This window comes from Neopsephotus bourkii, unplaced genomic scaffold (assembly GCF_033783945.1).
Source record: "Neopsephotus bourkii isolate Nb327-2 ecotype Australia unplaced genomic scaffold, CSIRO-AGI_Nbou_v1 NB_1279, whole genome shotgun sequence".
NCBI classification, from domain to species: Eukaryota; Metazoa; Chordata; class Aves; order Psittaciformes; family Psittacidae; genus Neopsephotus; species Neopsephotus bourkii.
The window spans coordinates 4376702-4391840 of NW_026901764.1; the positions used below are offsets into that span (position 1 = coordinate 4376702).

Sequence of the window (15139 nt, forward strand, 5' to 3'; positions counted from 1 at the left end):
CCATCTTATTATTATCCCTAGGGCATATTCTGTCCATCTGAAAGAGTAAACAATTTGGGAATTTCCTAGCAAGCATGTTGCAAGTGCTACATATTAAAAGGTGCTAAGCAACCACCATAGTGAAGAAAAAAGCAGTTTTCTGGTGAGATACACTTTAATAATCATTACACTTATTCATTTTGTGCTGACATTTATCTTCATAACGTTTCCTTCAGTCAAGATTTGGTAAACATGGTCCTATACACATACAAATGTTTCTGAAATTTGTATACGGAGACATTGTAATTAAACTCTTATTTACCAATTTATTTAGTATTTTCCATATGCAATGAATTTTTTTTTATAATTTCATAGTTATATGAAATCAGCTAGGTTTTTCCGGCTATTTTTTATCTGAGGGCACAAATTTGGGGAAAAATATTATGGGTAGAGCACAATCCTCAGAAGTTAACAATGATTAAGCCAACATCCAAACAACATTAGACATAAGCTCTTAAAAAATATCAGAAAAATAATTTTAAAAAACTTAAAACTGAAACCTAGACATAATGTGTGGAGGCAATGGAGCACAGCCTTTCAAGTTCCAGAATGCAATACACAAAGTTAACTATGTTTGCCTTACTGAGGATTTACAGAGGGACTTGATCACACTATCATTCAAAGGGAAGCCTTCACATATGGAAACCGAGTAACTTCATTCTATTTATTGCAAGCTTTGTTTTTTACTGTAAGAAGTAGGAGGGGGTTTGTAGAAAGAAACACTCAGAACTTTGATATTACCTTTTTCTCCAGTAGGAGCTAACAATTTTTCTAGAGACAAGGAGAAGAAACTATTATGAAAATAACAAGGCATAAATTATAGAGAAATGGGATTTAAATAGAAATGATAAAAACCAAACTTAAAAGTAAAGACATCAATGGAAATACATCGTATTTCCAAAATATGTAGTATAAATACATTTTCTTCTCAAAAATTGTCATGGTCTTAGTCATTGTTCTCTGGCATCTCATGGCATCAATTTTTCTACAGTTTTGTTAACGCTATGAAGCAAGCAAATTAAATGCCTCCCCCTAATAGTGATTACATCTTTAACTTATAGAAAGCTTTTAAAATATGGAGAGGCCAAATAAAAAAAAACAAAACCATAAATACTTGATGCATATGTCTACTTATCACAATCCAAAAGAATTCTGAATCAAACATATTCAACATGACAGTAGTGGTAGGAGTTGTTCAAACATTCAAAGTTTGTCTCACTCTGCTCTTCTCATATTTAAATCATTATTCAACTGTATTTACATATCATGTTAAAGTGACAGTTGATCCTCTAGTAAATTTATGAAATAGAACAGAGTACACCTTCATAATAACTTCACATCTTAGTTTCAGAGCAATATAAATCCAAGTCATTAGAAAAAATATACAAATATAGATTTCTTTCTGACTGCACTTCTGCTAGTGACTTTAAGCAAAGCAAGAAAAAGTGGGAGTCCTAGAAGCAGAAAAAGTATGAACTAAAGCAAAACATCTTGGCCTTTGGAGAGAGTATAGAGCCCTTAAAAATTTGCCATTGCTGATTTTCTGAACTGCAAAGTTCACAAAACGGTTTGGAGGATAGTACCCGCAAAGTACACAGTTTAGTTTATAAATTTTTAAAACCTTTTCAGGATTTAAGTTAATTCTGAGGAACAATGCAACAACTGCATAGTTAGGAGAAAACTTTCTTCCATTTGAGTGGTGTAACTGAAGCAAAGAGTTTGCTAGTTGGAATGAAAGGATGTTTATTGAAAGTTTAGTTGTAATGTATAATTAAAATCTATACTGATTTGTTGCTGTTATTTTCCTTCTTTCCTAGTATTTGAAGTTGCAGTTCATTTTTCTGCATAAGAGATGCATTAAATGATAAAACAAAAATGCATTATTCAAAGGGTAATACAAAACCTACCAGCCAGGCAGGTGCAGGTGAAATTATTCCTATCATGTTTCTGTGCTACATCAGTGCAGGTTGCGTTGTTCTGACAGGGCTGGCTCTGACAAGCATCAAATTCTTCACACAGGGAACCCCGATAATCATCCTCACATTCACAGTAAAAGGTTGCCTAAAACCAAACAGAATTTGCACTTTACAATAAATTTTCAAATACTATATTTTCATTGAGTACTCCACTGAACAAGGATACGGCTTCATTTTATTGTTCATAACAAGAGTAGTTGCCATAAACACATCAACTGCACAAAGTTACTTTTTGAAATCCTAAACCTGCACCAATTCTTCAGCTAAAACTTGTAATCATGCCAAGTAATTTCATCTAGACAAGGAGGCTGGGATCAGATCCATCATTTAGAAATCACTAAACTTTTTTTCTTCCAAAAATTACATTTATAGAGAGGAATAACTGTCAGAATAAGTAACTCACAACTTTTTCCTGCAACAAAATCCTACTACAAAGATGCACTCTTTACGCATCTTTGTGCCTGTGAAGGGCAGAGCTGAGGTCTCAGAGGCTCACTTCAATGGTACTTCAGTAGTGACACATCCCTTCAATTCTGTTAAAACAGGTCTTCTTATGAGCGCACTTGTTACTTTTTTCAAACCCTCTTACTTAATAAAAGATCGAAAGCATTACACATGTGCTAAAGTTTTAAAATACCTGTAGTAGGCATGATAGGGCACATCTTTGTGAACAATAAGATAATTAAAATTAGATTTTAAAATTCTTTAGAACACAAAGAAATCTCAAGGAATAGAAGCAAGGAAAGCGCTCTCATCTGTAGCATACATTTAATCAAATCTTACTATTTTTGTTCATCAGACACTAGATGGCAATATCACTTATTCTCATACATTTCAAAGCCAGATCACTGGGGCTGAAAAGAAACTGTCCCATGCACAAAGGTAACGCAAAGTACAGAATGTGCATGAAACAAAGAGACAGGGTTGGTATTTTATATTCTATTTTTACTTGTGTTTACTTCATATGAATAATCATCTGTGACCTAAGTAGAAAATAGTCTTCATGCAAATTAAAAAAAAAACTTTATTCAGTAAAATCCGAACTTAGTTCTTCCTTACAAATATTACACTGGTAGTGTTTAAACAAGGATTAATACTCTATAGCTCTAAAACTCAAAGTCATGGGCATGTTAGTTATCAGGTGTGCTAGAAGTTCTTGCTAAGTGCAGTCTATACATGTTTTGGTATTACCCAAGCCTTTTCATAAACCAGCTCTGAATATCTCACACATTAGCAATGATAAGCTTCCAAATAAAGCTGTAGTTTAACAGAAAGGAGAGGCAAGCAAAACAGTCAAAGTTATTAAAAACACATAGAACAGTAACTTAGTCTGAAGAGAATTCACAAGAGCTACATAGGAAAGGGGCTAACAGTGAAACAGATGATCACTTTTATTTAAGAAGTAAACAATTAATCAAATGCACAGTAAGTATTTCCAGATTTCCGTATAGTATTAGTGGAAAACACATCAGCACAGGGATCACTTTGGTCCTCTGTTTCAAAATTAGTGTTGTCCTCAACATCTCATGTCACTGGCGTCGTGCAATACCATTGTGCATACATAGGATCAGGATTCAGGCTGAGTCAGAACAGAGCTGCATCCTTTACACTTGTTCTGACTCTTACTGGTACTAAATATTGACTTAAAGTGCTTGTTATTGTTATTGGAATGGAGTGTTGAGTTTAGGATTAATAAAAAATCAAGGTTGCTGCCTGTTAAAATAACTCACTTGTTCTGGATGAACAAAGTGAAACACCATACTAGGCAAAAAAATGGCTTTTTTTCTTAAAATTGACATAAGTAGAGCATCTGGAAATATACAGGCACTCCACATTGACTTTGTGCCATTCAAAGAGATCAGATCCTTGATCTCATTTAAATGTTACTGGAAATGAGAACAGGCTTATCTACATCTATCTGAAGCTTAAGACATTCCTAAGTACGAGATCCAAGAAATATATCGAAGTTAAGTGCCTGAACAGAGAGGTACTGTGTTTGTTAGGTAGGTTCAGGTTCACAGTTGCTAAATGCTAGATCCAAGATGCAAAGTACATTATCAGCTGAACCATTCATTGGAGAGGAAGAGAATGTACTGTTCACAGACACAAACAGCACAGCTCTACCTGTACTAAAATCTCATTTCAAAGTAATGGAAGCTGATTGTTATAAGTATTAATTTGTTTAAACAGTGCAACAGTCAGTCATTGCCTAAACAATATTAATGAAATAGGAATTTACAAAAAGCTCAGATAATATTGATATCTAAGAGTACAATATAGAGATCTTTACACATGAAGTGTAGTTAAAAAAATGGGTTTTGAAAGCAGCAATTAAAGCATTGTAACACTTCAGATTGAAATGTCAAATGACAGATAACTGTTCTGTAGACGTCATTCTGTAGAGAAGATTTTATGTCATCTTTGCTTTTCCCAAATTACACTATTAATTTTTATCCCGAACAGATGGCATGTGCTAGCATATTTGAGGAAAACTAAGTTAAGAAGCAGCTACACACTAGCATAATACTAGTATTTAAGTCACTAACTAAATTCCAAAACAAGCTACTATCACTAGATTGTTCATCTGGGTATTTTATTTGGTTATGGGAGTGCAAATCAATCATATGTAATTTTAGTGGCAATAAAATACATTCTTTAGAATAATTTGCTATTATCCAGTCTGCAATTATCATATGATAATTATAGTCGGAATATAGTCCTTTTTCCCTATTTTAGGTAAGCCTAGTAATAAAGTGCTTATAAGATTTTAAACTTCAGACTAGAGATACTATAAATGCCATTTATAGTATAGATGCCATTTATAGTATAGATGCCATTTATATTTTTTTAACTATAGTAAAGAAGCTGTTAAGATGACCAGGGCAAAAAGAATGCCCACTCTTCCTCTTGCTGAGAAAGACTTTCAGTATTTATTGCAACTCACAGTGAGCTGCTATAATATTTGAGTAAAACATTGCTGTATGACAGTTATATATTCTGCATTTAGAAATATATTCTATTTAGGAAACTAAGTCCATATGTAGGAGAGCACGCCTTTAGATATAAAGGGGACTCTTTTATAATTGGACTTTCTACAAATATAATTAAGCGGATCTAACCCAAAGCTTCTAACCCACAGAGGTGGCATGGAAATCATTGCTATTCAATTCAAGACATTATTTCTCAGTGCAGTCAGAGGCCAGTTATTTTTGTGTAAATCTCAAGGGTTCTAAATCAAGCAATAACATTTCGCATATACACAGTCAGCTCTTCAGGAGAACCGAAGTTATGGAACAGAGCAATTTGTGAAATAAATCATTTTATCCCCATATGTCAGCAAAACTGTGGCACTTAAATCTAATGGATGGCCAAGTTGTCTTTAAAATTCTACACAGAATTATAAAATCACACCAAACAAATCTCTTTTGGTTAATACCAAAATTTTTCTCTTCCATTCACAGCAAACTGGTTTGAGGACAACTTATTCTGGTGTAAAGCTGAGTACGTGAATGTGAAAGTGGTATTTATATTTGGATCATGCCAAGACCAGTATTCTCCTTCTGACACATTAACACTTCCATTGTGGAAGAACGGCAAGCATGGCAGCAAAGCAGAGGTACAAACTTTGCACGTAGGAAGGAAAAGGCATCACTTTGACTCAACACCACTTCACAGAACTTTGTTCAAAATATTCCTTTCAAAAGCAACAATAACCAAAAAGAATTCCTCCATTAAAAGCTTTCCTCTCCATATTCACACTCCATAAAAAGCACTAGCTGAATAGAAGCTAAGTTATGTATAAGTAATAAACGAATAAAATCTGGATGAGACTTCCAAGTTAGACCAGAATTTGTTTATAGTTTTATGTACTCTGTAGATAACAGTATGCCACTGCACTTACATCACTGCAGATTGTTAATCACATTTAACTTTCGCATTAAGTAGACGTGCTACTACATTCTTTTACATTAAACTAGATTTAGTATAAAATTATGAAGTACATAAAACCACAAAGACAATAATTAATCTTCTTGGCAGTGGAAGCAATCACCACAGCCAGAAGAGCTCTTAGTTTGTTCATGGTATTAGGCCTTTTATGCATTCTTCTAAGGAATTACTCTGCAATCTGCAAGACTAGATTGCGCAAAACAGAATGAATTATAGATAAAAACAAAGAGCAAATCACAAAGGGCACGGTGTAAACCTAGAGAAGATTAATGTTTCAATTCTGCAAAAAGAAGTGCAGAACATGCGTCTTGTGGGAAACTGACACAGAAGTCAGTGCATGTAAATTTGGCAGTTGTTTGCTCCATCATTAGGGAAATCATCAAGATATTTTAAAGCATATCTTACCTAAGATGAGTTGAACAATAACAAAAATATCCTGCTTAATGAATTATGCACCTTCTATTTTGACCTATGTGGCTTATGCTGGGCCTGAATCAGTTTTATTCTCCCTGGAGTTGCAAACTGGACATAAATTATATATATTTCAAAAAAACTGTGTCGGAGTTTTTAGTGAGCTACCCCAGCCCAGCAGGCTACCTCAACCCACTGTTTGAGGGTCACTGATATGTTTTCCTCATTTGTTCAAGTTCTAGAAAATTCAGGAGTGGTTTGTGACAGTGAAAATAAAATAAATTAAATTTCAGAGGTTTCGTTTGAAGATGAGATATTATTATTATTATTAGAATCCTAATGCTAGTTCTCTGACTACCATGAATTGGTAGATGCCTTTTTGTGATCAGATTTCAGCATGATTTTTATGTCCAACATTTTCAGACACAGGTTTGTCAGCCAACTGCAACCTAGCACATACTACATCAAAAACACTAATTAATAATTTTTTCTCTTATCACTCTTATGTTCAGGGAAAACATAGGAGGAAAAGTATGAAAATCCATCAATCTTTCTTTTTTTTTTTCAGGGAAGGCAACACACTTACCTGTGCATAAGGGCAATTCTTTTATCAGTTCTAGTTTTAACACATAAAACTTCCAATGTCAAGAGTACAGGTGAGGACATAGAGGTCCTGGTTTCTTTCTTTTATTTTTGAGTGACATACTAGCTCCTCTTTCTTGCCATGAAGCAAATTGTCTTTCTTTTCAAAAGTGTATTTTATTTTACTTCCCATGTCACAAAGATTTGGAAAACATGGATAATTATTAAAGGCTATATATGCATTTTCATTAATACAGAAAAACACTGGTTTTTCTGCATAGATACAGGAAGGAATTTATTGTTGTTTGTGAGATATGACATGCAATAAGAGAAAGCAATTAAATTCATGAAAATGGACAAATACCACAAAAACATAGAAAACAACTATTTATGAAAGGCTTTAACTCTTATCTGAGAAAAAAATGAAAAAATTAGACATTTTGATATGCTGTTATATACAGTAAATTTGAATGCAAATAAACATTAACCATATTCAAGATACTGAATTTTTAAACTAGAATTGTGAAATATACTAAAGCAGAAAAACTAAACTGGACTATGAAATAAGACATTGTATCTGAATTAGTGGTTGGTTTGCATACCAGCCAGCTGGTATGGTAGAGTAGCACTTACTTCTAAACACATCTTGCAATAATTGTGTTCACACATTACCTCAAGCATTTTAAATTTTCATTTTTGAGACTTTAGATGCTTAATTATTCCAGCTGTTAGCACTTCCATGCATATATGGATTACAGTATCAGTTTTATTATTATTGCTCAAAAGGTCATTTTTCTATCAAACATGCTTATTGAGAATTTACATCAGAAATTGGTAGCAGATGAACTAACAGTGAATTCCCTAAATATGCCAAATTTTCTGTGCTAACGGCAGGCTCACAGCTGTTAATATTTACTCAACAGTTACTACTGCTTTTATCTCCCAAATGAATATTAATAAAACCAAAGATTAACTGTGCATATTTGTGCTGTAAATTACTTTTAATCCATTAAATAAAACAACACATATAGAAAGTAACAAGAGAATACAGGATCTTATTCACAGAAGGCCAGACTGGTTCTGTAAAAGCAGTAATATGGGCTGCAGATCTGACACGTTTAGTTGTTATGTTCTTATGTTACTAGATAGCACAAAAATATCACAGTGGCCAGTGGAATTTTTGTCACTATTGCAATCTCTCAGCGTAGTATCTTGTAAAGGAGAAAATTACACAGGAAAACTTCCAAACATTACCAAATTACTCCATTTTGTTTCCAAGTGAGAAATTATTGAGACATGGAGAGATAAATACTAGATTAAATCAGACCTAAAACTGAAAGAAGTTTGAAGACTGAACAAACTGGAACACACTGTTCTGGAGATTGAGGATCCCAACTGTCCACCATCTCATAAAGATGCTCTTCCTCTCATAAAGGAATATTCTCATATAGTGACAGTAAGATGCAGTACACATTATCTTATACCCAATTTGAAGAATTGTTTTTATTGCCAGGGCATGAATCTTTTTATCTCATCTTAGTTATTTTCTTGCTTTAAGTGCTAGGGTTTTAGGAATGACAAATAAATATACTGTTATCAATCAGTAACATCTGTGAGATTTAGAAGCCTGGTACACAGCAGCAAGGCATGCACACACTCAGAGGACCAAGGAAAGCTTACCTTGTGTTTATATTATTATGGAATTTCCACACTAGAGGAAATTCACCTTACCTCATCTGGTTTGGTGATACATTTTCCTTTCCCCGAACACTGGAAGTAATCTGAATGGCTTCCCACAGGCATGCAGGTACTGACTTTCACTATCACAGTCAAGCGTAGAGCCACAATGCACTTGGTAACTGAATCATTCAGAAAACCTTCGAAAAAAATAAATGCATGAATAAATCTTACTATAGAAGAATATACACCAATACATATTACTGCTGCATCACGAGACAAACAAATAAAACTGAACTCAAAGAAACTGGCAACTAATAACAACATTGCTCGTTTTTCATACACAACTATCTGAACTTAATGCATGCAAATAAAAACAAGAATATAGTTTGGAAACAAGCACTCATCATATTGATTAACAAAGGGAGGTGGGCTGGTGAAATAGATCTACGTCCAAAGGTTTGTTGTCTTTTTCCAGGTCCCAAATAAGCAGATGTTTTTGCTTGCAGCTTTCTGGTAAGTTAAAATATAGTTCTTTAAGATTTTTAATGACAGGGAATATCAAAATCAAATTCAGTAGAGAAAATGTTTAAATGAATTTCTAAAAGTTATGTCAGAGCTAAAAAGTACAACAGATCGCAAACTGCATTACATGGGTAACAGATGGCTATATTTTTTATGAAGTTTGCAAGAACATATATACACAGCTTGACAGCATTTCTTTTTATGCTTGCAATACAAGTACTATTGAATGTCTGATCTGATTATTGTATAAGGTGATATACCAGGTATAGACAAAACATGAAAATGGGAGCATTTGACAAGGAAGAGGAAAATTCATTAATTTCTGGCTAGCACTTCAAATTGCATGGAGTTCAAATATAGTTGGTTAGAAACTATTAAAACACACTGGAGCATAATGACATTCCTATCACCCATATTTCTAACAGATATACCTAGAAAATAAAATAAAAGCCAGCATAATAGACAAGGCACATACAAAGCCCATGACATACACAATTAAGTCAGAGTTCAAATCAAAATACATATCCTGCTCCTATACTTCATTTGTGCTCAAACTGCATTGTTCCACTCAGGTTACAGCCCTTCCCTGTGTGGCATCAGTTGGCTGTTTTGTTCTAGAGGCTTGTAGCAGAATAAATGTGTTGTGACATAAAAATTGTGGGTTTGACATAGTGCATATACTGCATGCAGAATATATGCATTGGGAAAACAAAACAACCAACAAACGAACAGCAGAACAAAGATTGTTTCATAAATTGTCAAACTTTGACTTCACTTTTCTTAATGTGGATAGACTCCTAAGGGTCTAAGGCTGTTTCTAACATCAGAATGGGAAGTTACAGACACAGGACCATTGCAGGATCATACTTTTCTTATAGAAATTAAGAGAGAGAACTTAGTTAAAAACTGTGGGTTTTTTTTATCTAAATATCCTTAATTTTAAAAATAATGACGGTAAATATATGCAGGAATGAATGACATAGAAAGTTTTCTCTAATATTTTTCACTTTGAATTCTAGAATCTATTTATAGCCTAAACCTCAAAAGAAGTTCAAAGATGCAATCTAGCTTCCTGCATTATAGACTGGAAATAGCAATACTTGAATACTTACATAGTCAAGCAGGAAAAAAAATAGTATGAGATAATATTTATAATGAACAGTAATAAACCTATGTTTCATGAAACTCTCTGAATTTCATGTGAATTCTCTTTCCAGAACAGCTGCTAAACATTACTTTGATTTGGCATATCAGAGCATCAAGCATGACTAATTTTACAAATTCCATTAAGAAAATCATATAGAAGATTTCATTCTTTGTTCCTTTCAACAAATAGTGGTTTATGCTAGAAACAATGATCCCTAAACCATATCTTCAAAGAAGGAAAATCTCATGTCCAGTATAGATGTCATCAGCTTGAATATTGCCTCTACAAGCTAGCTAAGTATTCTAAAAGATCAGATTAAAAAAAATTATATATATATATATATATATATGTGTACTGGGTATAGTTCCAAATGTCTAATGGTCTGTTTTGGCTAGTAAACATTACTGTAATCTGCTGACCTCTTCAATGCAAGCCAATTTATTCTGGCCTTAATACACACCCCATTTTTAACCATCTGTTCCAATATGCAGCCAGAATTATTTCCTTTAACAATTGAATGAGATTGTCACTGGCAACCATGCAATTATATGTGAATGCTTGAAAGAATGTGGTATTTAGAAAATGTCTTTGGGTTCACATTTGCTTGTCTGAAGCAGATCGTTACATATTCTTCAGGACAGTTCCCTAAAGGAGTATTAAATCAACCTTCTTTGTACTTTCAATCTTGTTACTATTTTGGTACCAAAAGCCCTTAGGCTGAACACTGGAAAAAAATCATTATTCACACTGGAATGCCACATATTTTCCTGCAATTCCTAATTATTTTGCCTAATTTCCAAAGACTAGGAAAATAAAAACATGGCTATTTATTTTCACTCTATAGAAGTTGCATACAACTTTCTGAGATCTCCAGCTTTTAAGGCTAGAAGAAGCTTGACTGATCACCTATATATGGCATCCTGCTTAACTCGGGTCATAGCATTTCAATTAATTCCTTCTTCAATTCTCATAACGGCAACTGAACTAAAGTGAGTTTTAAGTTCTATTTTTAACTTCCAGGTAGGAGAATAATTTCAGAAGCATTCTTACAGCTCCCTTCATCTCAGGTCTGGGGAAAATCATTACAGCTGTTTATACCAGAAAGTAATTTTGTTCAGTTTAATCTGCCTGGTTTTCTAGAGCTACTTAAAACATAATGACATCAGAGTATTTTAAGCTGAAGAACTGAGGATAGAGCTATTTATAGTAATACTACGGAAACAATTTTAAAGCCTAATAAATCATAATATGATCTGAGAAGTCATTTGGATTGCAGAGGAGGCATTTTTGAGCTTTGTACACACACATTTGATAGTCTGAGAAATGCCTGCATGATTTCATTGGCAGTATGCTTGGTAACATAAACTGCAGCTCATTCCACTCTGGTCGTCTCACCTGCTTACACCTAGGAGCACAAAGTACATATGCTCGTGTTTCTCTCACATCAAGAAACAATGAAAAATAAGGAATAAAGTCAAGATAAAACATGACAGGTGTCATCATGTCTAGGAGCATTCAGCAAGGTCATATCGTGCCATTAAGATTACCACTACTCAAACATTAATTGATTGATTGTAGACTTTCTAGGATACACAAACTGATCTGGTTCCTTTGCAAGTCCCAATTCTGAACAATACCTTCTTTCTATGCACAGCAGGCTGAGGTCAGCAAGCTGGTCCATGGTAGGCTGCCAAAATAAGGAAGAGGAGCTAATAGGCCACCAACTCCAAACATTATCTGATTGCATATTATGTTAATGGAAAGCACAAATTGAAGCTAGCTCTTGGTATGCACCCAATGCTATTACACACTTTTGCCCATTGCAATTGGCTCAAGAGTATTCTACAGAGTAACTATGTGTATTCCAAGATATATTCACCTATGGCTGAAACAATACTATGAGGGTGGTGAGGCACTGGAACACATTGCTCAGAGAAGTTGTGGATTCTCCATCCCTGGAAGTCTTCAAGACCAGACTGGACAGGGGTTTGAGTAACCTGCTCTAATGGAAGGTGCCCCTGCCTGTGGAACTGTATGATTTTAAGGTTCCTTCCAACCTGTCCTGGGTTCAGCAGTAGCAGTCATTTTTCTCCTTCTTAGTAGCTGGTGCAGTGCTGTGTTTTCAACTTCAATCTGAGAACACCGCTGACAACACAGAAATGTTTTAGTTGTTGCTAACTAATGCTTATGCCAATCAAGGACTTTTCAGTCTGTCATGCTCTACCAGTGAGGAGGGGCACAAGAAGCCAGGAAGGAGCAGAGATAAGGACACCTGACTCAAACTAGGGATATCCCACACCACAGTATGTCATGCCCAGTATCTAAACTGGGGGGAGTTACCCAGAAGGGACTGATCACTGCTCATGTCAGGCTGGTATCAGTGGGAGGTGGTGAGCAATTGTATTGTGCATCAGTTGTGTTTATTGTTGGGGTTTTTTCCCCTTCCCTTTTTAAGTTTTATATTCTCTCCCCTTGTTATTTCCCTTATCATTATTGTTAGTAGTAGTTTTGTATTATTCTTTAGTTACTGGACTATTCTTATCTCAACCTCTGAGGCTTACATTCTTTCAATTCTCCTCCCCATTCTGCCAAAAGCAAGGGGGAAGAAAGAGGGAAGTGATTGAGCAGCTGCTTGGTTCTGAGTTACCAGCTGGGCTTAAACTATGACACAACCCAAACCATTTTATGATTCTGTATCTTTACAGCAGAAATACAGTAATAGCTCCCCACATTAAAGTTCCAGTTTATAAAAAATATAACTCTATGAGTCCTCCTAAAGGTTTCTTAGATGAGGGAGTATGACTGCCAAGATGGTTGGACACTCACAATGAAGCATCAGTCCCCAAGTTCTCAACTTATTTTTAGCCTGGTTTCCCAAGGAAATGAGACAGCAGTGAGATGTCTATCAGTTTCCATCTGTTCTGTTTTTCTCTCTTAACACTTTCCCACACCAAAAGCTTTTGGGGTCAGTAGCCAACTTCAACATCTTGCAAAGCAGTGGAGCTCTCAAAGACACTATGTGCCTACAGCTTCCCTGGGATGTATACAGCCTTAGCACTACAGGCGTTTCTAAGTCAAAGTGGGCAGGAAAAGAGTAAGGTCCCCAGAACAAGGTCATCTCATTTCTCCACTCCATTCCCAGTGTACAGTACTTATTCACAATTTGGAAAAAGGAAAATTGGCGTACATACAGTTGTAAGAAAAACAGTATCAGTCCTTCAGGAGCAAAGCGGTGGTATTGGGTGTGTCTGCACCACATCATCAGTTCATGTCATGTAGTAACTTAATGAAGCTATAATACTTCTAGATCTGATTTCAGCTTCTAGAAACAATATGGCTACTGTCAGAACATACTGAACCATAGTTTAGAAGACTTAGTGATCCAGAATAGAAGCTACATAAGTACATCTGCTAGCTCATCTACAGATAATGGAAAGATACAGAATTAGCCTGAAGTGTAAGAGATCAAAGAGGAATTTGCTGTTTGACCACACCTCTCACATCACAGGAGAAAATGTTATCCAGCATAAATAGGAGTGATCAATATGCTCAACCTTTTCTTTTGTAGCCTTTGAAATTTGCAGGCATAAGAATAATGTAAAGAAAGGAAGCTGGAGGAAGGGGATGGATTATAGTACTCTACAAAAAAACTACAAAGGGAAGGAGACTTAAGTTCTAGTCCTTCCTCCTAAAATTTTATGTCCAAATGTTATTCAACGATTATTCCTGTCCATAAGATTTACACTATCCATATATCATATGATATAGCTAACATTCAAGACTATGAAGCCCACCATACAGGTCTATACTAATCACTGCCATGCTTAAGTACCTTTCTGGATCTAAGCATGAAGTAGTAAATTCAGTTTAACTTGCAAACCAATTTCGCTCTCTTACAGCATTGTATATCACAATCTCAAATAGTAGTTATTCATCTAGCAAATCCAGGAGGGCTCAGTCCTTTTTACTCATTCATGGAAGTGATGTTCAACTCATTTTAGAGACCTAACAAATGAAAAAGTGCAGCAAGATGTCTTCATGATACACTTGATTGTGAAAAATTACCTTTACATGTTGAAATAGCAGAGGCATGCTAGTCATTCATCCTTTTTTTTTCCATGACTCTAATGGTCAAGATTATTAAGGCCTATCAAAACTCTCAGGGCACTGACACTAAGAGTGTTCTACAGATTCTGAAAAAACGGGTCAGGAATCCTTTCCTACTTTGCCTTAGGATTATTTTCATACATAAGCAGAAAACAGTAAGTGAGAAACAGGTAGTCAATGACATTAGCAATCTTTGATGCAGTGCTTCTGTGCCATCAGTGCCTTAGGATATTTGTACAGAACATCTGAGATCACTCTGTAATGATACTGCTAGGCAACATAGCATCTGGGAATACAAAAATACAGCTGCAATCACAAAACTGCTATTTTGCTCAGAAATAGCATTTTTGATAAGTGGTACAGCTCTCCCAAATTTCATACAGATCAGAATGCTTACTGTGCTTTGTCAGAGAAGCCTTGGTCAGATACTACTTTTGAAAGTAGATACAGATTTTAGAGAGAATCAGTTCAAGAACTATTTGAAATACATTCTTTTTCAGAAATTCACATGAAACAACAATTCAAATAGTTTTTTATTGTGCTGGAAAGCAACTGTAAAACTTCTCTTGTTTTTTTTTCCTTCTCTAAACTGATGTCATAGTCACATTTAGTTTAAAAATAGATATACTTGCTTCTTTCATTACCAGTACCAAAAACTCATCCTGGGCTCTGAAAAATCAAACATATGCTTTCTTCTTAGACGTAATCACCATTGCAGTGATAAAGG

The 15139-nt window shown here is 34.9% G+C and overlaps 1 protein-coding gene across 1 annotated transcript in view; it reads right to left on the minus strand.

The window, feature by feature from the left end:
- Nucleotides 1-15139, minus strand: part of DNER (delta/notch like EGF repeat containing) — a 126693-nt gene that overhangs the window by 42172 nt on the left and 69382 nt on the right. The window contains exons 5-6 of the mRNA XM_061365243.1: nt 8688-8833; nt 1947-2100 (exon numbers count right to left, since the gene is read on the minus strand). Coding sequence (XP_061221227.1) covers nt 1947-2100; nt 8688-8833 — 300 coding nt within the window. The remainder of the gene's footprint in view (nt 1-1946; nt 2101-8687; nt 8834-15139) is intronic.